We start from the raw sequence: 24035 nt of genomic DNA, 5'->3' as shown, positions 1-24035 counted from the left end.
GTGAGCGTAGTTTAAATTGTGACTAAGACTAGTCAGCTCAGTTGAAATTCTGAATCAGCTGAGGTGAAATGAGGTAAAAAGCTTTTCCTGAGTTTTTCAAGTAACAGCAGCTGTCTCAGTTGTCTTGAAGCAGGTCGTATGATACAGCATTGGTTTCCACATTTTCATCAGCAACCTGTAAATAATAAAACATGCTATAAATGGAAAGATTATAATTAATATTAAAATATAAACTGCAGGTCTTGCCTTGTGATTGGAAGTGTTGGATGAGGTTGACTGTTCTTCAGGAGCAGATTGATAAACTGGATTATCGATGCTCTGACAGTGAATATCTGCATCATCCTCCTTATCCTCATGGTGCATTATTAAAAGATAACGTTAGCACATTGTGTTTTAACCAATGCATATATTGTATAACATGAGCATTAAAAACACCTTAAAGTATTGAAATCTGAACGGTTTGGTGTTTCGTTTGTAAAAATGAGCTCCAACTAAGGCGCCTCCTGCCACCAGAATGACCAGCAGCACCACGCCAACTCCCAAGCCTGCTTTGTGGGCCACATGCAACTGCAAATTCAAAAAGGGGTATGTGTCATACTCTGTTTAATCTGTCAATGCTTATTTTTATGTTATTTATGGTATTAATCCGTGGGTATGAATTACTACCTCTGGCTGTCGAGGTGGTGCTTTCAGAGGCCCTTGAAGAACATGAATGATCCCATTTGAAGCCAAAATGTCCGAAGTGATGACAAAACGATCATTGATGTACCGTGATGACTAAGGGGGGAGCACCAGTAAATCATATTGATGTTTGCCATAATAAACCAGATACATTTTGCTCTTTACTGACCAAAGATGACGGGTTCTGCAGATCTCTGACCCCCAGAACAGTTAGGCTCCCGCCTCTGTTTCTGATCCGAGAGCCATTTGGCAGCTGATCCAAAGACACAACACTCCCCTCCAAAAGGTGGAAGTCAATATCTTGTTCAGTGAGAGTCTGTATGAAGATGAATTGATTTAAACTTACAAAGTTTAGAACGATCCATAGAAAACGTGGACTTACCTGGTTATCAGCCAGCCCACTGTTGTCTGGTACAAAAAGGGTGGACTGCATTGTAAAGTTACTGAGGCGCATTACAAAGCGTTTGCCTGATGACGAAAACTCTGAGTAATTGAGAATTTGCTGTAAATATTATAGGACACTCAAATCAGTTACTTGGTGTTGACACAATGAGACATTTTGTTTTGGGCAAAATATCAAGAGACCGACTCACTGAGAGAAAGTTGGAGAACTGTGGTGTAGACCTGAGAATGTGGAGCATGGTGCCTGTGCAGCTCAGACCATCTCCAATAAAGCCGACTTTACACTCACATTGCACCTCTGAAAGAAACACATCAAGATCTATTACACTAAGAGAAATCATATCAGTTAGCTTGGGCTTGTTTCATACCCTTAATTCTGTAACAAAATGTGTCCCAGGTTTCACCAAGATCCTTACGAACTCCGTAGTCCACAATACCCACATGTCCAAAGCCACAGTTGGGGTTGGCGTAAGTGGTCGGGTAGGCCACTCTGGCTTGGTCTAGCCAGCCAGCAGCACACATGTTCATGCCACCCTTAGCAACAGAGACAAGTTTATTTTATTTGAGTTGATCATATATGTATGACAGACAACATGGTCCCACCTGCTGAGCATATGACAGCTGATTGTACGTCGCCAGAGTGGCTCCTTCTGCACTGCAGGCCATTTGAGCTTCTGTGTAGTTCAGTTTGTACTGACCTTTGGCTGAGCGGATATGAAAGACTCCAAACATTGCATCTAAAACAACAAGTATATTATGTAAACTCATTGTGAAAAACATAGATTACAGAAAGTTTTAATCACCTTCAAAGTGAAGATCAGTGCATTTTGCCTCCGGGTGACACAGTCCATTGTTTTGCAAACATCGACTGATGGGTAACTGTTTTACCTCACATGTTAGTCCATCTCCAATATAGTTGTTTTTACAATTGCATCTCCTTTTTCCCTGAAGATTGACAAAGACATTGGCACGTTCAGTTGTATTAATATAAAGCTATAATCATATTTTTAACACATGTCTCACCGGTGACGTCATGGTGCAGGTGGCATGCTCATGGCATTTACCATTGTCTGTTGCAGCACAAGGATCAATAGGCTGGCAGAAGTAACCATCACCTGAATAGCCTTTTGTACAGGCACAGCTCACCTCGTCCCCTTTCTGTGTGCACTTGGCTGTTTGGGAACAACCCCCATTCCAGATCTGACACATGTCCACAACTGTTGAGTTGGAGAATGGTGTTCATGCTATAATTAGTTTGTTTTTTGAATCTTCCTTAAAAGACGTGTCAGAATAGTGTCAAACGATTTGACTTTCACTGTTTATATGCTCACTTGTACATGTGAATCCATCTCCTTCATGGAAAGGCCGGCAAACACAGGTATTGTTCTGCTGACAAACAGCTTTAGGGGAACACGGTGGTGAACATTTATAAAGCTCAACTGGAGAGAGGCACAAACAGCTTGGAGTTAAGGATGACTTGAGACATGTGAATATAGACACTACACAATGACGCTATACTGTATCTTGTTCTAAATGTGGAGGGATTTGTTGTACCAAGCTGTGTTTCGCAGTGTTCTCCAGTCCAGCCCTCTTCACAGAAGCATAAGCCTGTCCCTTTAAGGCCATCATCACAGGATCCATGCTCAGTACAATTACAAGCTAATTGTGTGAATAAAACCAGACATAATATATATAATAATAATTCAATCAGATCAGTTATTGACTTGTCATGAGAGGTTACCTTTGCAAGTGGGGCCATAGAACCCTTTGCTGCACAGCTCACATGCATCTCCGTCAAAACCTGACTGACATGTGCAGGTGCCGTTGCCCAGGTGTCCATCATCACATTTACCTCGATTATTGCAAGTGGAGTCCGTGCTGCCAGGACACGCTGGACACACATACAACACACGGCTTTAAAAACAAGTCCAAGTCACCCTCAATTCCTAAGTCGTACTTGGACGAGTCGTGTCCAAGTAACCAAGTAATCAATGTGCAAGTTCAAGTCATTAAAATAAAAGGGCCCCGGGCGTCCCCTGTCCGTATGGTAAATGGTCTCAACTTATATAGTGCATTTCCACTCAAAGCACTTCAGAGTAAAGAACCAGTCACTCATTCACTCTCATTCATATTACATTGTAAGCAGACACTGGAGGCAAGGTGGGTGAAGTGTCTTGCCCAAGGACACAACAACAGTGTGCACCTTCAGGATCCGAACCCCCAAACATCTGAACATGAGGAAACCCACGCTACCATCTACGACCCCTTAAGACCCACCTTTGGATTTTCTGAAATTTGTTGACTCAAATTACATTCTATATTTTTCATAGATTTTAGCTGTTTTTATGGAAAAGCCTAGTTTTATTATATTATGATTGTTATTGTTTGCTATAATCATTTATTTAATTGAAAGATGAACGCTGGGTTAGATACAACTAATAAAACCAGCCGGGTTCTCGTAAGGAACATTTTCGAATTCTTGTATATTAATGAGGGCCTGACTTTGATTGACAGGCCGCTAGCACTAGAGCTAATGGATCCCGCCCTAATGCCCTTTTTAGGAACCTTTACAGTCTCTGACAGCACCTCAAAGGAACTGGGAGAGAGTCTAAAGTCAGTTTGATGTTCAAGTCAAGTCTCGAGTCCCAGAAATGACTTGGAAAAACCAGCCGCAGATCTGAGTCCTGAGTGTACTACATTTCTGGTACCGAGGCAGTCCCGTCCAAAGTAGCCACTACAGCAATTTGGCCTCCAGAAAGTGATGGTGCAGTCAGAGCGACAGCCAGTATTTTTTGTGACAAAATATACTGGAAGGTCACATTTTTGAGTCTCCTAAAAGGAACAAACATACTATTAAAAAAATAAATAATTGTAAATAAAATGAAAAATGCAAATGAGAACACAGACCTTGAGCTTTGAGCCTTCCGGGCAGCGAGTAGCTTTAGAGGAGCACATGCCACAGTCTGTCTGCCGCAGATAAACAAATATGAGATTACAGAGCTGTCACTTCCAGTCACAAGTTCCAAAACCGTTTTCAGGACATGAGCCGCAAAGTCACCTGGGATCCATTAAATAACATTAAATGGTAGTGTTTATTTGAGTTTAGTTGGTTGTATGTTGTATTTCCACATGATTGATTGTGTTGGAGGAACATGACTGCATCATGTTTATGACACTGACCAGTCGCAACAATAAAGAGTGTTCAGTGTTCAAACAGAATAAAGCTTTATGGCACTAGTTATATGGCCTCCATCACCCTCCAAATAAATAAATAAAAACTCACTGTTTGGTCAAATGTGTCCTGTCTGTCACAGCGACCCCCAAGGCTTGGCGGATTCAGTAGACAGTCAATCCCATAAGCCACGCCCCCATTAAACATCAGATGTCTTTGAATAATCCGACACTTTCCATTTACAAAGACCTCTCCCTGGTAAGACACAGGTGCTTAGAAATCACTGGCATTTTAAACTATGGAGTTTAGCTTTGTGCACTCACAATAGCATTTGAACCACCACAGCTAAAAGAGAGCGCCGAGCCCTGGACTGTACGAGCAAGATCCAGATGAACCAAGCCTTCAGCATAAATCTATACAAAAATAAAAACACTAAAAATGTCAGCTTTAATTTCAATACCAGAAACAAAGAAAAGTATGCAAACCTTTTGGGTGTGTACAATGTGATACTTGAGGTATTCCTGCAGATGGGCGCGGTTCTGTGGGTGATACAGGAAGTTCTTTTGCTCCTGAGGCAAAGAGGCCATTGCAGCATCAGACGGCAAGAAGATGGTCAGAGGCTGGTAAAGCTCTTCACGCAGGAGTTCAGTCAAGCCAGCGTCCTAAAACATATCGAGCACAATACAACAGGTATTGGAAACTGGTTCAGATGCAGCATTTTTAATGGACTGGCGTTACCTCCAGCAGTTTGACAAACGTTTGGTAACCATTTCGTGTAGCCACATCTGTGAGATTTAGCTGTCAGAAGAATACAGGAATAAGTTTGTGCAATATTTAAAAAATGTAAAAAAAAAAATGTAAAGAGTAAACTTTTTACATTCTCATCCAGTTCTTTCAGTTGTTCATCACTTGGGGAAAACAGAACAGTGTCAACCTCATGGAAGATACCATTAACACTAGTGCCATCACTATACGTCACGTTGGCCTCATTCACATAGATATGTCCCTGAAAAGATAATAAAAAAGTCAGAAACTAGGCCACCAATGCCTCTCATCAAATCGCATATGAAATGTATAATGACTACCTGTGATGAGTGTGTCTTCAGGACGTAGCCGGACAATGTAGTGAGGTTTTGTGGTTGGCTAAAGTCTCCGGGCAGGAGTGTACGACACATGACAATGTGGCTACGCAGAAACGTCCCGAACAGTTCTTTGTTTTTGCTTGTCATCACTGCTTTAATCTGTAAAACAAAGTTTATTTTGAAGGCGCTTCAGGGGCCACTGATGTTTGGTCATTTCAATACCTTCTTGTCATTTTTCACTTTGCTAAAAGCTTCAGTGGTTGGTGTGAAAACAGTGAAGGGCCCACGGCCTTTCAAGGAGATCTCTGTTATCTGAAAGAAAACTCAAGTTAAGAGAGTTTCTGTTACAGTTTACAAACTAAGTGTTTACTAACCATTAAGCTGAGGTAAAAGTCTCGGTGTTTCCGAGCCAGGATCTCCTGCAGACGTGCAGAGGTATTATTTCAGAGTAACACTTGGTATAAAAAGCAACTACAATGATCTACCTACTTTTCCTACAGTTCCTCGGCAGATCAGACCATCTCCTACATAGTATCTATGACATTCGCACGTGCGAATATTTGGACCAGTTGTATTACAATGAGCATACCTGTGACAGCCTCCATTTTTCTTTAGGACAAACAAAAACCGCAATGTAGTGAGTGACAGTTTAGTAATTTGCAATATAGTATTAAATTGTTAATTCATATAAGCCTTATTTAAAAAGAACATATAATAAGACACAACACACCATTTGACACAGGTCTGCAACCTTGCAGTTTTGTCCATCACCTTCATAACCTTCACGACAGGCACAGGACGTCTGTGAAAAGTCCACAATCACATCAATGTCAAGCCTATGGTCACTTTGTTGCAGAAAACAGCCAGTGCTTACTTTGTTTGGTCCAACATGAATACACTCGGCATTAACATTGCATCCTCCATTTGCTTCCAGACAAGGATTAATCTCTAGAATATTAGCACAATAATATACAAACAGTAGATGTTAAGCAGAACTGGTAACTCTCACCATTACATCATTACTCCAGTTCTAATGTTAATTAAACAACTTCATGTTCACACCAACACACACGAGACCGTCTCCGGAGTAGCCAGTTTTACAGACACACTGCCTCTGTCCTGGGCGGGTCCTTTTGCAAACTGCATGTAGACTGCAGCCTCCGTTATCAAAAGCACAGGGATCTTTAGCTGCACATGGACAATATGAGTTCATTGGTGGATTTAAATATAAAAAGTTAATTGTTTATGATATTCTGTGTCTGGTGTTACCTTTACAAGAAGTCCCATTCCCCTCAAATCCTGCTGCACAGATGCACTGAGGTCCAGCTGACCTGATCACACAGCTGAAAGAAAGGGAATATTCTATCATCATATGGAAATGAATACAAGACATCATTATAAAAGATGATGGACAGATGTCAGGGCAGTGTTTTGTGGACACAGAAAAACCTACTTCGCACTACTGTGACACTTGGCAAGGCCGCACAACTCCTCACTTTTGAATTCAACTTCTGTAAAGAAAAAAAGTGACTGAGGTTTTCCTTTGGGTAAATGGTTTTGATGCCAATGAGTTTTCATACTTTCATCACAAAAGATCCCTCTCCAGCCAACGTCACACTCGCACGTCCCGTCTCCTTTTATGCCCCCATTACATAGGCCATTTTTACAAAGGCACTCTGCAAATATGCCATAACATAAGAACTACACGCGTCCACTACTGACATTATAGAACCTCAGGAACTGTACCCTGGTCACAGTGGATGCCATATTTGCCGCTGTCACAGCTCTCACAGGCCGTGCCATTGAAGCCTTTGGTACAGACGCACACTCCAGTCCCATGTGTCCCATCAGAGCACTGTCCATTACCAAAACAAGGCTGACCACTTGGGCCGGGACAGGCTTCACAGTGCTCCCCAAAGAAACCGGAACAGCATTGGGGCTCCTGGAAGGAAATTCACAACTTAAGCATCTTTGAGGTTTGATTAAAGGAACAGGCCAGCGTTTTTCAATACTGAGATATGTTCTTACCTGAGCTTAGACGAGTTGATGTGTACCTGTCTGGTCTTTGTGCGTGCGCTCAGTCACGCAAAAATATCAAAGATGTTGTTAGCTCCTCGTCTCCTCTATGGACCCAGACTCTCCCAAGCTCTTCCACATTAACACCATAGGAGCACTTTGACGTCCGTGCAGTAATATCTTCACTTTACTGCGCGGACATCGAAGTGCTCCTCACGTGTTATTACGCCTTACACTAAAGTATCCCATTTTATCCGTTTAGAAAATCGACATGTTTAATTTTTTGTGACTAGACTTGGATCGTGTAACTACTCAGGTAACCGTATTTAAATAGGGAAAACGTCTAAGCTCAGGTAAGGACATACAGTATCTCAGTATGGAAAAACGGTGGCCTATCCCTTTAAGAGCAAACAGAGTACAAAAAACCTACCACTTTAGCCTTGAGGCAGGTTGCTTTACAACCAAACATCCGCAGGTTCATGCCCTCAAACACTCGGGTAAATAAACATTTCTTCTTTTTTTGAGAGCTCTAAAAGAAAATATTGAACAAATATGGTCAACCTGAGTGAGAATAAGTCAATTAAACCACTTTTAGAATTGCAAGTATACAGCACAATATGGACTTGTATTTGTACAAATCTTACATCTGGAAAGAAGTCATTTGGACAGAGTTTACGTGGAGTAAAACAGTCATAACAATCTCCCTGTGCATAAAAACGTATGGTTATTAGAAGACATTTAGCAGAAAAATGTTCTACATTGGTGCCACAGAAACCATTATTGAAAGATACTCCGTCTTGTCACAACGGTTTTTGTTGATTTGCAGAACAGAAGTCAACGTGTGGATAACTCCTTTTCCACTCAGGATGTTTGTAGAATTTACTGGTGAGTCGTTAATGAACAGCTGAGGAAGGAAACCATTTGAAACAGTCCATTATTTATGCACTTTTGTTTGTGGGTTCTGGGTAATAGTAAGGTCTGCGGTCATAACTTTATTTGATCAATGCCTTACTTTTCCGTCCCGTGGGTAGATGCCGAGCTGATAGGAGTGGCCTAGCATTGTGGGTTTATAGCCACCCATTTGCAGATCTGTCTTTAAAAGACAGCGCGATGGCAAGACGTGGTATTGAGTTGTATTTATATCCTGCATAAAGACATCACAGTTTACAGCTCTGCAGCTCTAAACACATATTGAATTGTGTGATATACCAGTGCAGCTGTGGCCATTGTCTTGAGGTAAATGCTGATAGCTGTATCTGTTGGAGCAAATATTGTGAACTCATTTCCTTGTTCAATTTCTTGCGTGAGGTTATACTCCTACAAAACACAAATAATTAAAACTTGGCGATCTCCAAATGAATCAAAAATAGGCTAAACCACTCGTACATACAATAAGGTATGATCTGAACAGGGACAGGTCCGGCCTTAGAGCAAGTGATGCCAGCAGGCCTTCGCTCAATTTTCTGTCAGGAAACAAAACCTACACAGAAACAAAACCATCAGCATCATAGTTAATATCTTTAAATGTAAAACCAGTACCTTATCGATAATGTGGATCAAGCCGTTGGTGGCAGCTAGATTAGACACGGTGATCGCTGCTCCACCCACAGTTGTCACCTGCAAAAGAAGTAACTTTATAAATGTCTGATGGCTTGAGAACATTTGTCTACGATGGAAACCCCCCTACAATTGAGAGCTCACAAAAACATATTACAGTGTTAAGCCACTTTTTATTGTGAAAAAAAAAAAAGTTTTGTTTTGCCGTTTCTTTTTCAGTCCGCATAGAGCAAAAGAAGCGCATGCTGTAATTATATATTTTTATTAAAGCGTTTATACTGGTATCAATAGCCTGTGCTCACCGCATTGTAAGAAACATACAAGATATTATTCAGGTGGAGGACATGCCTACATTCCATGGTTTGATTTGCTTTATATCTTTTAATTTTTGTTTTTGTTTGGGACAGTGCATGTTAATGTTAACAGCATGTTAATGACATCAGAACGGTCAGATGTTTATCAGTTCATGATCTTTTGTTAATGTCGGTCATAATGCTAAGCTCTGACCGCGTTAGCCGCAAACTGTTGCTGCGTCTGCTGCTTCAAGCATTTGCGATCCCTGCACGTGTTTGTGTTGACATGGTGGTGGGGCAGGTGAGGGGTGTGTTGGGGGTGAGGCGTAGGAAGGACGGGGCTCGTCTCTGCTTCTGCGGGACAAAGCTAGCTCGCTGTTTCTAAGGTAGCACATCTAGCGATGGAATGTGGGAATGCAGCTATTCCGGGCAGGCAAAGTGGAATAGATCGGGGCAGCTTTAATTACAAAAGGATTAAAATTTGTCATATGCACTTTAAAGGTGCATTATGCAACTTTTTATGTGAAAAATAAAAAACTGTTGATATATGTGAATATTTGACCTTGTGTTGAGCCAGCGGCTGTATGAGTGGTCAGCGTGGCACATTTACTTTCCCTCACAGTGGTCTCCAGGATCCAGGATCAACTGTTTGCACACGGACCCTCTCACCAGAAAACTAACAAAACAATTGATCCTGGGGCGTTGTAGAGGCCACTGTGATGGAAAGTAAAGGCGCCATGCGGACCACTCATACAGCCACTGGGTCACTACAGGGTCAAATATTCACAAATATCAAGGTTTTTTTTCCACATAAAAAGTTGCATTATGTACCTTTAAAGGTGGCACGTGTGGACCCAGCGCCTCACAAATAATGAGGTTCAAACAGGTGTTATCATAGCCACTGGCCTGCCATCTGAAATAAAAACATCAAATTCTAGAGCATTATGAATGCTGTCTACTGTGTCTGATACTTGTGTAAATACATTTTCTTAATTCAGGAAGAAACCCGATAATCTCATACCTCACTGGATGTAGAGACACTGAGTATGGTCTTTAGTTGTGAAGTGACAGATGAAATGTTCTTAAGGGTATATGATGGAAAGTTTCCTGGTATTATGTGATTTCTATTGGATCAAACACAACAGATTAGGCAAAAAATTAATAGACATAGTCATAATCTGCCTATATGAGTGCAGTTACCGAATAAGACTTGGAAGGTTTCCTTTTCCCATCCAAAAGTTTGTGTCCTCTGCTGACAATTTTTCAACTGCATCTGAAGATGGGACGAGTAATGTGATATTATTCTCACTCCCAGACAGAAACACTCCAGACTCCTGCATTGCAAAGACAGAAAAAAATATTAATCAACCAGGTCATTCATGAGGACACATTGTTTGTCGGCTTTTTCATTAAATTCTACAAAAATTACAGTGATCCATGTGTAGAATTCAGAAGCCCCTGGGAGGATTGAAAGTTCCTGCAAAAGTCAGATATTTCCAATCAGATTCAATACTCAAATCAAACTACAACATTATCTGCCTGGACTGAATCTGTATTTATAGCTTACATGATCCAGTGACCCATAACAGATGTATCCATCTCCAATGAACCGTTCGTCACACACACACCGCCATTCAGATAATACAAGGTGACAGCTGGCCTAAACAGCATAAGGTTTATGATAGATTTATCTTAAACCTAATACCGACAGTATATAGTACTCACAAGGTAGTGACAGCCCCCAGTGGCCGTCACACAGGGATTAACAGCCTCACAGTCCTGTCCATTTCCTTTGTATCCAGATTTACAAGCACAGTCACTCTGATGAAGGAGATCAGAGCAGCCATGAGACTTCAGTGTACACAATGTAGACCACTAACAGAAGTGGCAGCTTTATTCACAGTGTTGTGGGTTGTACCTGTCCAGGACCAACATAGATGCAGGTGGCGTTCGGATGGCAGCCTCCCCGATCAGGTGCCTCACAGTTGTTGATTGGCTGACAATCATCTTCTCCATCTTTCTTCCATCCAATAAGACACTGGCAAGTGTGAGTCCCCACACCTGTTTTTATGCATTTAGCCTCCAAAAACATGACAAGTAAGTGTCAAGCTTAACACACGCTGTACAATGCTTATTAAGGATACCCATTACAGACTCTTACATTCACGCCGCAGCCTCCTCGTAAAGGTGCGGCACATGGGTCTGATTCTACACAGGTGATGCCATCGCCATCATATCCTGGCTTACATACACACCTAGCAGACAAACGTATTTGAAAAATACAATAGGGGTCCTTTGAATGGTAAGCACAGAAGATGTTGGCCCCTCACCGAATATTTCCCTGACTAAAGTCACAGGCTGCATGAGCATGGCAGAACAGAGCGTTGAGGCCACAGGAAGCAATCTGGCGCTCACAGAACACTCCTGTGAAGCCCTTCTGACACGAGCTGGGTTTACAGCGGCCTTCAGACTCTGGCCGGTTGTCACACTGTCCATGAATGCAGGGACAGGCTACAGACACACACAAGTGAAAAGAAGCATCTCCAAAGCATCACTCTGATGGAACTTTTAACAGGACTTACTTTTATCACAGTTTGGTCCATACTTGTCAGAGGAGGAGCAATACTGGCAACGAGAACCTCTGAAGTTTGGTTCACAAAGACATGTGCCATTTCCAGGTAGACCATCCAAACACTTACAACATAAATAAAGACACAAGCAAATATGTTAAAAGCACGCACAGTGGGTTGCAAAAGTTTAGGCACACCGGATCAACATTTCTAATAATGTAAATAATGAGGCAAGATCAAGGTTTTAATTCCATCATTTACATTTACAGACTAAAAATTCTAGGTCAAGGAATTTTAGCCCTTTTTTCCAAACAAAAGTCTTCCAGAACTGAGAGATTTCTGGGCTGTCTGTCACTCACTGAAGAAGGCGCACAGAATTTCACGATGTTATGGGAACGTCTCTACAGCCTCATGCCTTTTGGAGATAATGCCATAACTTTCATAACTTCCTCTTGCTTCATTTTGATCCAGGGTGCCTAAACTTTCGTAACGATTATATATTGTATTTCAGCTACATGATCCTATTAATCATTGTGTTTGTGTTTACAGTATATAGTAAACAGACCTGTCCATGTCCAGAGCAGGGTGTCTCAAATCCTCCAGGACAGGGGCTACACTCAGAACCATAAAACCCAGGGCAACATGCCGCAGTCTGTGCAAACACTACCATTCAGTCAATATAATGACAAAATGAATAACAAAAAAAACATAGTTTAGTGTAGTGTTTACTTACCGTGGTGGTGAGGTTGCACATAGGCATACAGCCAGTGGCTGGAAAACTGACTGGGGACTGGCTTATACTCAAAGAGTAAACACATCCAAATGTGGCTCCCTTTGAAACAACAAAGCCCAAAAATCACATTCACGTAAAATCCCCGTGTTTGAGATGATGGTGTTTGTGAATAAAACATGAATATAACTTGGCAAGAGCCAGATTGATAATACAGTTCCAATAACATTAGCACTGACAACTGACTATCTAGGAGCGTGCCGGCTTGAATCGTTTGGGAAAAGGAAACACTTTTGGAGCAGCTTTTCCTGCTGATTGGATGAAGTATACTGCAAATCCATTCAGTATTTAGCTTGAAAAAATGATGTGTGTTTATATTATGTGATGCAGCACCTTGGGTTTTTTGTCATCGCTGCATATTCAATTAGTATCTATTTGACCTAAACCAGTCTAGGTTTGGTCCCAAACGGAGAAGGCGGGAGCGGTTCAAGATGGATTCTCGTGTGTTTGTAAACACAAATACCATGACAATTCAGCTTGCTGGCAAAGTAAACATAAATAGCTTACAGCAAAAACTCCAGATGGACATGTGGTCATTTTCACTTTAGAGCAACTGGTGCAGTTTTTCTGAAAAATGCAAAATGTACCATGTTTGTTGCTCTGTTCATGTTTGTTAAGTAAGTGAAAAACTCAATAAGCTGAGCCTCCAACCTTGATAACTTTGGTTTCCGTGACATCACACCTGTGGGGCAAGATAGGTTCAATAGAGGCTGGAGATAAAACCCCGTCTATAACGTACAGCCTCCCATTCTTAGCGTCCACTGCTGCTTCCAAAACAGCAGCTCCATTAATCAACATCTGACCCTGGGAAAAAGGAATAACAAAATAATACACTTGTATCAGTACTTTATACTTTATAGACACACTTCTGGTTGCTAATCTAACAAGTTCAATACACTTACAGTTTCAGTAACGTTAATTGTCACAAGTTGATTGGCCATTGTTGTGAGCCTTGGACCAGACACTGCATTGTAAATTTCCAGCTTCAAAAACAAAGTTCAATTCTGAGTTGAAAGTTGCACAATAAAAGATCAGAGAAACTTAAAGTACTTACAGAGGTGGACTGAACAATGTGGTTTCTGAGAAACTCAACCAGTTTTGTACGACCCTAATAACCACAAACATAACAATATACATGCTATTGATTATTTGGGGATTTATTTACTTTTACTTAATTACTTTCAGTCTTTACCTCTCTCCCGGCCAAGTACTCAATCTGGCCTTCCCTCATGTTGTCAAATGCTGCACTGACGGGAGCAAAGACAGTGAGAGGGCCAGGCGTGTCCATGATAGACCACAGGTCAACATTCTGTGGAGACAATATTAAATCAGCACATTTCATTATTAAATGTTTAAGCTACAATAGATAAAGATACAATCGTATAGATAAAGTAACAAAGTTAATAATATATGGAGTTTGTAGTCTTTATGTGGTTTACCACTTATACTGTATGTGAAAGTATTCTCCATACTTCTAATAAGTCTTGGAATTTGGCAAACTTGCTGTAGTCTGAAATAATCTTCATCAGGTTTTCCTGTAAAAGAGGAACATGTTTTACATGTTGCTTAAAAATGTAACGCATACACTGCTCTTAGTTGTTTTCACCTGTGTGTCACTCTCAACAGTGGGTGAGACACTGTCCATAACTTTGCTGATAAGGTGAATCATGCCATTGGAGGCCACAATATCTGACTGCACGATTAATGCTTTCTTCCTGCTGCCATGAATACGAATTTTTGTCTGTGAAACCTGTTAAAAAGTAAATAAAAACATTAGACTGAAATGTAGTGTTTGTGCACAGCTTATTTTGAATTATATTTTACCAAAGCAGAGGTGTCTGTCTCAGCTGATTTTCCTGTCAAAGTGTAAAAGACCTCATGTCTCTTCAGAGTGTCGAGTGGCATCATACCAGCAACCAGGTGCATCTTACATAAGTATTTAGCTTTGGTGATGTCCATAGTGAGGGACTTCACCTGCAGGAAAAGCACCATGGACATCAGTCTTTTGACTTTTCCAGCAAAACTATACGCTAACGCTTCTCTGATCCTCACCGAAGATCCTTTGAAAGCTTTATTTACTGGAACAAAAATAGTGAAAGGACCCAGATTCTCCAAAGGCCATGACAGTGAGTCTGATTGAGAGAAGGAATGAATATGATGAATTGCAATGTAAAAGTAATGACAAATTATGTGAGTGAATATAAGTTTAATGTCCCTACCGAAAAGAGTGAGAGCATTGCTCAGTTGACCAATCCACTTTCCACCACTTTCTGTGTTTAACCCTTTCAGACGCTGGACAATGTTGCCGTAACAAACTTTACCACTACCAATGTACCCCGAGAGGCAAGTGCATCTGAATGAGCAAAGAACACTTGTTTTTACACTATTACAACAGTTAAGCTTATAATCAATAATCATTCTGAGTGTAATGAAGTGACTAACTCAATCCTTCCCGGTGCAACTGTTGTGCACATGGCATTTTTGTCACATGAATCTGGTTGGCATTTGTCTTTAAGGCTGCAGACGCCACTGATCAGATTTTCAAATCCAGGAAGACACTCACAGTGAGACTGCAGCAAAAAGAGTTAATTCATACTTGGTGTACTTAGCACAGCTTTAATAGCAAGTCAGTCCTCTCACCTCACCCGGTCCGTCATAGACACAGTGAGTAGAGTTAGTGATGCAGCCTCCATGGTTTCTCTGACATGGGTCATATGCCAAACAGACACGGCCATCTCCAGTGTAGCCTCGCATACATGAACACAGATGAAGGTTTGGGCCGGTGTGCATACAGGTGGCGTGGGCATGACAAGGCTTCTGGGCACAAGGGTTAATAGCTGAGAACACAAGACAGCAAAATACTGCGTAAGTCAGTCATACACACAGGTGGCTACGGGTAAAGGATTTATACAAAAATAAGATTTTGAATATATCACACTCACTAGCTTTATCACAAAGTTTTTATAGCTTCATATATTTTATTTTTAATCTGAGGATAACTAAAGCTGCGAGGCCACTGTTGTTAAACTTTTGCCTTAAAGCAGAACTAAGTAACTCGCGCCACTGCAGGTGTCATCATTAATTGTCCCTGAGAGTAAATACTACGCTGACAGAAAAGACAGAGAGAGGGATATTGTACATTGTGCCACAACTCAATGACACAATGGAGATATTTTGGCTGTAAATACTGTTTAAGTGGCGCTTTCCCGCAGCTAGCTTTGCCCGTTAGCCTGTTAGCTTCTTCTTCGTGATTCCATAAGTGTGTATTGCACCTCCGACCCAGAGACAGGGAAGCTGCAAGTGTGGTTATCTGGCCAGAGACACCGGGGGAGATGAAAGACCAGTAACACTTATATTACCCCCAGAGGGACAACTTAGTACTGGTTTAATAGTCATTTCATATAGATGGATTTTCAGATTATTTTTATACTTCATCCAAAAGTTACTCAGGGAGTTACAGGAGGAGATATTTCTCCCGAATACTGGCCACTTTTTTCCCCTTCAGTTTATATATATATATTTGAAAAGTAATCTTGTTGATGGTGGAAAAGACCAAGAGAAGTCTAGGTCAGGAACAGTGGCGATTACTTCACCTTTAAAAAGTCCTTAAAAGCTGTTCTTTCTCTTTTGTAAGTGAATCCTAAGATCTTAAAAGCCAAGGACACACAAAAAAAGAAAAAGAAAAAAGAATGGCAAATTTAATGTAATCTTTATTAGTCTGTTATCTAACTTTCTCCGCTACCAATCTCTATCCACTGAAAGCAATGATAGCCCAGGGTAAACTCACGGACACACTCAGAGGTAGCGCTGTCCCGCCGGTATCCAAGTAGACACTGACACACCAGCTGTCCCGTCCCAGCCTCCTCCATGCAGCGAGAGTTCAGGCCACAGTTCAGCGCTGAACACTCCGGTAGCTCTGAAAATACAGCAGGGACGAAATGAGTGACAAATCTCTGAAACTGCAGTGAGATGATAATAGGGAGGAGCTTAGCGAATCACTACACTGCACTGTATTTTCTCCAGATAGATTTAAACAGTTTCCTTTAGCCCATATTCAACAAATCAGCGCTTCAAGACTATTGACAAAGATTGGATGAATTAACCATAACACAACTCCAAGTATGTCTGTGACGAGGGCATAGGCACAATCCTTAATATGTACAAAGAGTGTAAATTCATCTCTCTCTCTCAATATTTGATCACATCTGACACAGCATCTTTAACCAATGGGGAGATTTAAGTCTATGAAAGTCCCCATAGTGGTCTTCTGAAATTACCTTGGTCACAACGTGGTCCCTTGTATCCAGAGAAACACAGGCAGGTTCCAGTCCCGGTCATACCAGCATCACAGAGCCCATGGATACAAGCGCACACTGAAAGAACAAGTCCGTTCAGGTCAATAATAATAACCTGCATCTAACACAAGGTGGCCAGATGCCTGAATTTCTGAGTATGTCAAAAAAAAAAAAAAAGTACGTCTCTAGCCCATTCCTGGGCGGAGTTATGGATTTTTAATTTAAAGAGGGGGTATTATGCTTTTTTCAATCACATAGCACCAGTTTATAGCACACTACAATGATGAAGAAACCTTCTGTTGGTCTGTAAATGCAGTAAATTAAAATAACTGCCTTGTATAAATTTGCTCTCTCAAAATGGCTGTAGTGAATGTCTTGAAATAGGCCTCTGTCTCTTTAAGAACCGCTGACCCTTTCCGACACGCCCCCTCCACACACTGTCTATGGCATCAGTGGGGAGTGGGTTCTGCTGAGGAGCAGTGATTGGTTACTCGGCTGGTGACGAAAGCTCGGAGGCGTCTCCAGGAGGTGGGGGCATTCCTAGGAGGACTCAGGCAAACCTATCCCTAAAATGGCTGCCATCAGAGTTTTTACAGATTACTCAAAAGTACGTGAATGTACCAAGGCAACACTTCAGGCATGTTTTTAATGAGGGAATGACATAATAACATGATGTAAAGCTTGAAAAAGTCGATTTTGCATAATGCCCCCCCTTTAAATGTAAATTTAAATGGCCAGAATGCCCACTCCAGCCACTAGGGGGCAACTTAAATTTAAAGAAAAAGAAAGAATTCCGCACATCTCCAGCAGAGGGCACAGACATCTATTATAGAAAACGCAATCTCAATGGCCGCCGCCTGGGCGCCGCCATGTTTATTTCCCATACCGACTTTGAAGCTAAGCAGGGAAGTGCCTGGTTAGAACTGGGATGGGAGACCGTTCCTCGGATGCTAAGCAGGGAAGGGCCTGGTGGGATGGGAGACCGTTTGGGAACACCAGGAAGCCTGGCGACAGTACTGAGTGTGTGCGTGGTTGGTGGTGCTGCTGTCCGATGACAACCCGCTGTCACAAAAACGCGAGTGCACGAGATCTGACTGCCGTGCGTGTGCGCGCATCCAAACAGGGCGATGTGTGTGTTCGTGCGTGTGTGTATGTATGTGTGTGCGCGCATCCAAACAGGGCGATGTGTGCGTGTGTGTGCGTGTGTGTGTGCGTGCGTGTGTGTATGTATGTGTGCGCGCGCATCCAAACAGGGCGATGTGTGCGTGTGTGGGCGTGTGTGTATGTGTGTGCGTGTGCGTGCGTGCCCAAAACCTGCTCAAACACGAGCCTCTAATCAAACGCGCTGCTCCGACTGATTTATCCTCCGTGTGAGTAAAAGCGAAAATGAAACTACAACTCGAGCGCATGGCCTGCACTGCGTATTTTTTTTTCTTTTTTTTTTCCTTTGCTGCTGTACCATTTGTTTTCTATTTTGCTTTCACGTATTGTGAGCCCAGAGGTACATTTTATTCTAAAGCAGCTTTGAACGCATTGCCAATTTGATTGTAAGGTTATAAATACTGTCTAATAACGATCATTAGGCTATTTCAGTTCAAAACCTACTCATTATTTTTTTTATTGTACACTACCGTGATGGACCAAACCACGGGTCCTGCACCGTGACCCAAACCGTTAAAGCTGAACCCCTAATATTTGTCTATCATTATTCCACTGTCTCTTGAATCCTGTTCCCCGAGTTTAGCGAAAATATTGTCGTAGTTTATAAGAAAGGAGCACGGGTGCATCAAACACTCCAATTGCAGTTTGTTTGAAATTGTTTTTTGCCTTCATTCTTTTACTCATTTGTAGTGGCCATAGTTTTTGGAATGGGTTGGGAACCACTGGTCTACAGCTGAACTGTGTGACGGGTTGGACATTTCCTTGTAATCACTCACAATCTCAGAATATCAAATGTGGAGACTAGCGAGGCCCGGCCGAAGGCCGGGTCTCAGCTAGTAATAAAAGATCAGGATATAAACAGCATATTATAGCCATGTGGTAAATGGTCAGTCTGCCCCTGGGCGGCTGTGGCTACAATAGTAACTGCCATCGAGTGTAGAATGAATGAATAATGACTATATGCAGCACTTTGATAAAGCTGATAAAGCACAATAAGTGTATGTAAGCCGTTCTTATTTATAAGGCCCACGGCCGCTGTTGGGGATGAATTTCGGCCCACGAAACGGGTTCGACACCTCTGGCGTAGTAGAGAAGTATTGAATGTTGAAACCAATATTTTTCATTGTCATTATTTTGTTGAAACACTTATTTTTAAAGATCCAACTACATGTATCTTGGCCCCAAACACATAAAAGGTTATACTGTTGGCTAAAATAATAAGTGCAATATCAAAGAAGCACATTAAAGCAGTGCTAAGTAACTCATGCCCCTAGAGGCCATAAGCACCACTGCAGGTGTCGTAGCAAGTTGCGTTTTTAGAGTAAGAGTGGGATATTGTACATCCAATTACACAATGGAGATAATTTTTGTCACTCAAACTTGGCTGTAAATACTGTATAAGTGGTGCTAGCCCACAGTTAGCTTTTCCCGTTAGCCTGTTAGCTTCTTCTTCGTGATTCTATTAGTGTGTATTGGTGACTCTGACCCGTATCCAGCGAAGTTGCAATTGTGTTTTTTTTGGCCAGAGACACCGTGGGAGATGAAAGACCCCCCAATCATCCCATCAACACTGGTACTACCCCCACAGGGACTACCAAAAGGATTTATAAACGTAAACAAGTTACTTAGTACGGCTTCTCTGGCAGGGACAGACTTTGTCCTCTATAGTGCTGAGTGTTTGAAGTCTTGTTGAGTATATTTTCTTTTGGTATGTTTGGTTGGTCCCGAGTTTTATGTTCTGTGAAAGATTTCTGTCCATTATTCATTTTATTTTTATGCTGTAGCTGCTTGCAAAAAAGCTAAAGGTATGTAAGATTTTTTTTTCTCATGTACTGAAACCAGTTTGGAAATAAACAAATGAATAAACACCTCCTTATCCAATCAAGTCCTAATGAGTGCCAGTCCAGGCCTCCTGTAGTTAAAGCTCAGTGACTGAATTCCTACAGCCACTGCCTTTAAATAAAAAGAATGCTGGAAACAGTTCACTGCACCTGAGCTGCAAGTCCTGCCGTATCGACCGGGTGCGCACTCTTCACATGCTGTTCCTGCGTAGCCCGCCTGGAAGTGAAGTTCAGCATGTTTTCTGTCCATCAACATTAATGTTACAAATGTTGCTCGTTGGTACCTGGCAGGTGCAGGTGCCGTTTCCGCCGAGTCCATCAGAGCAGACGCCGTTGTTGCTACATGGTCGACTGGCCTCTTCTGGACACTCTGAATCACACAGGGAGGAAGGAAGGAAGTGGTCAGCAAAAGTGACTGTTTTGTTTGCTTCAAGGAAACAAATGCACTCATTTCCGGCTTTCCCCTGTCATTCCTTCTCTTGAACCTGTCCTTTGTGGCCCTCATGTCAACAGATCATGCTAGTTCAGCAAAAAAGTCGCTTATTACAGACAGGACCATTTATTTATTGTTTATATGAAAGGACAAAACCACGAGAACTTACTGTACCATACGCTGCCTTTAATGAGTCTATTGATTTGCTAAATATACAGAAGAAAATGTGGATGTAAAATAATGTATTGGTTGGATACTTTTGGGGTGCAAACAGATGATCAGAAGGTCGGGGGTTTGAACCCCACCTCCTGCAGGGGAACCGTGTCATTGTGTCCTTGGGCAAGACACTTCACCGCCCTTGCCTCATGTATGCGTACTTTGGTGTATGAATGAGCGAGTGAATGGGTGACTGGTTCCTTTCCTGTAAAGCGCTTTGAGCCTAATGAAAGTGGAAACGCTCTATATAAGTTGAGACCATTTACCATTTACAATGAGTGACCCAAGGGGTCTGTACCTTTGCGACAAGAGATGTCAGCACTTTTGTGTTCTGCTGAGTGAGAGGTCTACAGCCAGGAAGGAAGCCTGCTTCCTGTAGGACAGTAGACCCCCACTAAATGGGGGTCTGCATAAAAAGGATGGATGACTTTCTTATCCCCTTTCAGTAACACAACACCCACAAGTACGCCGTCCATACATCCTTTATACAGTATAACATACTGCTGCCATGTATTTCAATCAATCAATTGTTTTGTATAGCCCAACATCACAACAGGTGTTGCAACATTAAGACTGTGAAACTTAACAATAAACAAAACAATGTAATGTTCAAGCAAGTGTAGTGTCCAACAGAGGAAATGTCCACATAAGAATGTGATTTGACTAAAGTGCATCCTCACCCATGCAGTCTGGACCCCAGAACCCCGGACAGCAGCTCTTTGTCACCGCCTCTTGGTAACACTCAAAAGAACAGCCACTGATGGATACTTTCAGGGTGCTTGTTCTGATGTTATACCTGGATGTAGGATTTGTTCGGGTTATTCACGGTTTCACACTGCAGTGAGTTCATAAGTAAGCTCTCATACTTGCAGTCCTTTGCGATGGTGCCAGGTGTTTGTTTGTATCCCGGAGGACAAGGAATCATCAGGCTGATGCTGCAGGAGTGACAGGCTGTGCGAGTGCGTAGGACTGTCGAGTTGGAGCAAAAGTTCTGGAAAACAATAATGTATGTATGAAAAGTCCAATCTTACATCATACATAAACCAAGCCAAAGAGCGACTATAATACAGCCAAAATTAAGTTGAAATAATATACAACAAACAAGTGCAACCTTTTCCACAAGAAACATCCGTGACAGACTCTCACCATAAACAGGAAGCGCATTATAGTTCCATTTGATCCACCCAGGAAACACACACATGCATCTGCATTATGTGGAAACTTCTGTAAACCAATTTGAAACTGTCCAGAAATGTATACTGAGATGTATTTACATTTTGTGTTTGCCCGGTAATTCTTTGTTTGTACATGGCATATTTGTTACATCGTGACCAAAGTAATTGTGCTGTATGATCAGTATGGGAACAAAAGATCTCCCTCGCTGCAGTAAGACATTGCACACATTTGCATTAGCTGTATTTGAAATCATTTTTTTATATATTACCTGTAGATTTGCATCTGAAGATCCATGAAGCAAAAAGAGCAGGCTGAGCAGCAGCAGTGAACTCCTCAGAACAGACTCCATAGTGTCCTGCTCTGAGCCCAATGAACGAATGTCTCTTTTAACTCCACAGCCTCCACCTCCTCCTGCTGCCAGTCTTCCTCCCGCTTCCTGGGAATATCAACACTCAAAGAAATCTGATGAATCAGACGTTTTTTAGAATATTTGACCACCCTGGGAAAAAGAAGTTCAACATTTTGTCAGCAAAAGAATTAATAATTTACTTCAAATATTTGATTGAGAATGATATCTATTTGCATTGTATCATAAGGGACAGAATTAACTTTGATTAGTTTAGGAAAATGTACCCAATAATGAATCTATTACAAATGGCATTATAGGTGAATTATTAATCTTCTTTATGGGAGTCTGATATGGTTTCCATATCTTATATCAGTGTCCCCTAAAGGTCCAGGAAAACAAAAGCGTGTGTGCTGAGAGAACAGCAGGAAATCCTGGAGAGTAAATACAATTCTGCTGTCCTTTTCACTTCTTCATACTTTCTGTCCAGTCATCACACTCTTTAACACACAACATGCCTTTCTATCCTAATGAGGACATTATGACAATACAATGCCACACAATGTACAGTATATGGGACAAATGATGTAATTAGAAAATAGTTTAGCATTATAGCAGCTCCGTTCTGTCCAGCAAAGACATATTATATTATTTTAGTGTGTGTCATGACATATTACATCAGTGTTTTTAAATCAATACTTTCTTTGATTGTGCATATATTGGTTTGGTGATCTTTCTATAATCAGCAATTATCATTTGACAAACTTGGTCAAAGATGCATATGTGACGAGGCACAGGAGGGGCTCTTTTTCCGTAAGTTTGATATTTTGATTTGGTCTTTTCGTATGTTTTGGCTTTACATGCGTTCCCACCTTGTTGCCGTGGTAATGGGTCACATGACCGCCTTCATTCACGGGACCAAATCAACCGCACCTGGGCTGTGGCGGCAGGTACACAGACGCAGGAGGGAACGAGGCCGGGCGACCGGGGGGTCACGACTGTCTCGGCTGGCAGGATGGAGGGGGCGGGGAGGAGGAAGGACCGGGGCAAGGCGCGTGGCGTGGAGGAGTTGACAACCGCGGGGACGCAGCATGCAGTGAGAACAAGACCACGAGGAAACGCAGCCGAGGAGTCCGCGGACGGAGAAGAGGTGTGTACCATGTGTGTACGCCCCCGGGAGGAGAGGGGGAGCCGCCGCGAAGAGGACGGCCTTTACTGCGCCCCTTTTAAATCTCTGTTTTGGCCTACATGGTGCCACTATATTTTTTATGCATTTTACTTATGTTTTATAGGCTTAAATAAACTGAAATTTAATTACAAAAAAACTGTTTGCCTCTCACTTCACTTGGTAGCAATGGCTTGTTCGGCCGCAACACCCAAGTATCATCTGCTCGAACAATAAACTCCAACCTGTGACGCATTATTACAGGAAAACCACTTTACAGATTCAGAACTTATAAAATCGAAGCGGGCAGAGCGGAACGAACTTACTTAAATGTATTGTCTTAAACCAGCAGCATTAAGGCCTATATCTGCAGCCTGAGAGTTATTTCATGAAGTCCAACACGGGGCGGGACCCTCCCTGCAGGACTTACTGAGTATAAGCCTCGCACCTCGCACACGTTGGCTGAGAATCCTCCACAGAAGAAAGAAAGACTAACATTGTAAATAGGAATTTGTCCATAATGTTTTTCCTGCGGGCATACGTAGGGTTGATACACACTACACTGTTTCTTTCATTGACTGTCTGCCTATCAAACTGTCATTTTGTCAGTTTGTCTGTACAAATCTGCTGCAATTAAATATTCAGGATAATAAGGAATTAAAGCCGGTGTGATCATAAGTGCTGTCAGTATTATAATATATATTACAATTCATAGTCATGTTATTTTTGATCATTGTTGAGATGTTATGTAAATTTAAATATTCAAACACAATTATGCATGTACGATTATCTGACTAAATTACATATATCAAAGGAGCCCTTTAGGTAAATTAAGTCTT

The 24035-nt window shown here is 41.8% G+C and overlaps 1 protein-coding gene across 1 annotated transcript; it reads right to left on the bottom strand.

The window, feature by feature from the left end:
• Nucleotides 1–27: 27 nt before the first annotated feature.
• Nucleotides 28–22084, bottom strand: stab2 (stabilin 2). The gene is made up of 69 exons (XM_079581880.1): nt 21954–22084; nt 21376–21500; nt 21190–21305; nt 20145–20230; nt 20011–20077; nt 16841–16936; nt 16351–16479; nt 15204–15400; nt 15006–15133; nt 14783–14916; nt 14616–14695; nt 14388–14537; nt 14170–14313; nt 14036–14098; nt 13756–13872; nt 13618–13671; nt 13466–13546; nt 13215–13367; nt 13071–13130; nt 12507–12605; nt 12339–12425; nt 11786–11897; nt 11534–11714; nt 11365–11458; nt 11122–11283; nt 10929–11024; nt 10771–10863; nt 10633–10680; nt 10404–10537; nt 10225–10327; nt 8893–8970; nt 8744–8833; nt 8563–8670; nt 8366–8497; nt 8129–8257; nt 7998–8057; nt 7784–7882; nt 7084–7279; nt 6918–7013; nt 6791–6848; nt 6607–6680; nt 6400–6525; nt 6212–6285; nt 6068–6139; nt 5827–5946; nt 5712–5756; nt 5560–5649; nt 5341–5496; nt 5133–5261; nt 4994–5053; nt 4741–4917; nt 4579–4668; nt 4367–4510; nt 3991–4050; nt 3792–3915; nt 2825–2974; nt 2638–2742; nt 2415–2522; nt 2107–2300; nt 1887–2028; nt 1687–1820; nt 1452–1617; nt 1275–1381; nt 1064–1183; nt 851–997; nt 667–777; nt 436–567; nt 247–345; nt 28–175 (listed from the first exon to the last, which is right to left on the bottom strand). The coding sequence occupies exons 1-69, from the start codon at nt 22032–22034 to the stop codon at nt 116–118; spliced, it is 7632 nt and encodes a 2543-aa protein (XP_079438006.1). The 5' UTR covers nt 22035–22084; the 3' UTR covers nt 28–115.
• Between the last annotated feature and the right edge of the window lie 1951 nt (nt 22085–24035).

The sequence above is a fragment of the Gobius niger genome (genome assembly GCF_951799975.1).
Source record: "Gobius niger genome assembly, chromosome: 2".
Classification (NCBI taxonomy): domain Eukaryota; kingdom Metazoa; phylum Chordata; class Actinopteri; order Gobiiformes; family Gobiidae; genus Gobius; species Gobius niger.
Note: the sequence above shows the minus strand (reverse complement) of the source record. Positions and strands in the feature narration are given on the sequence as shown.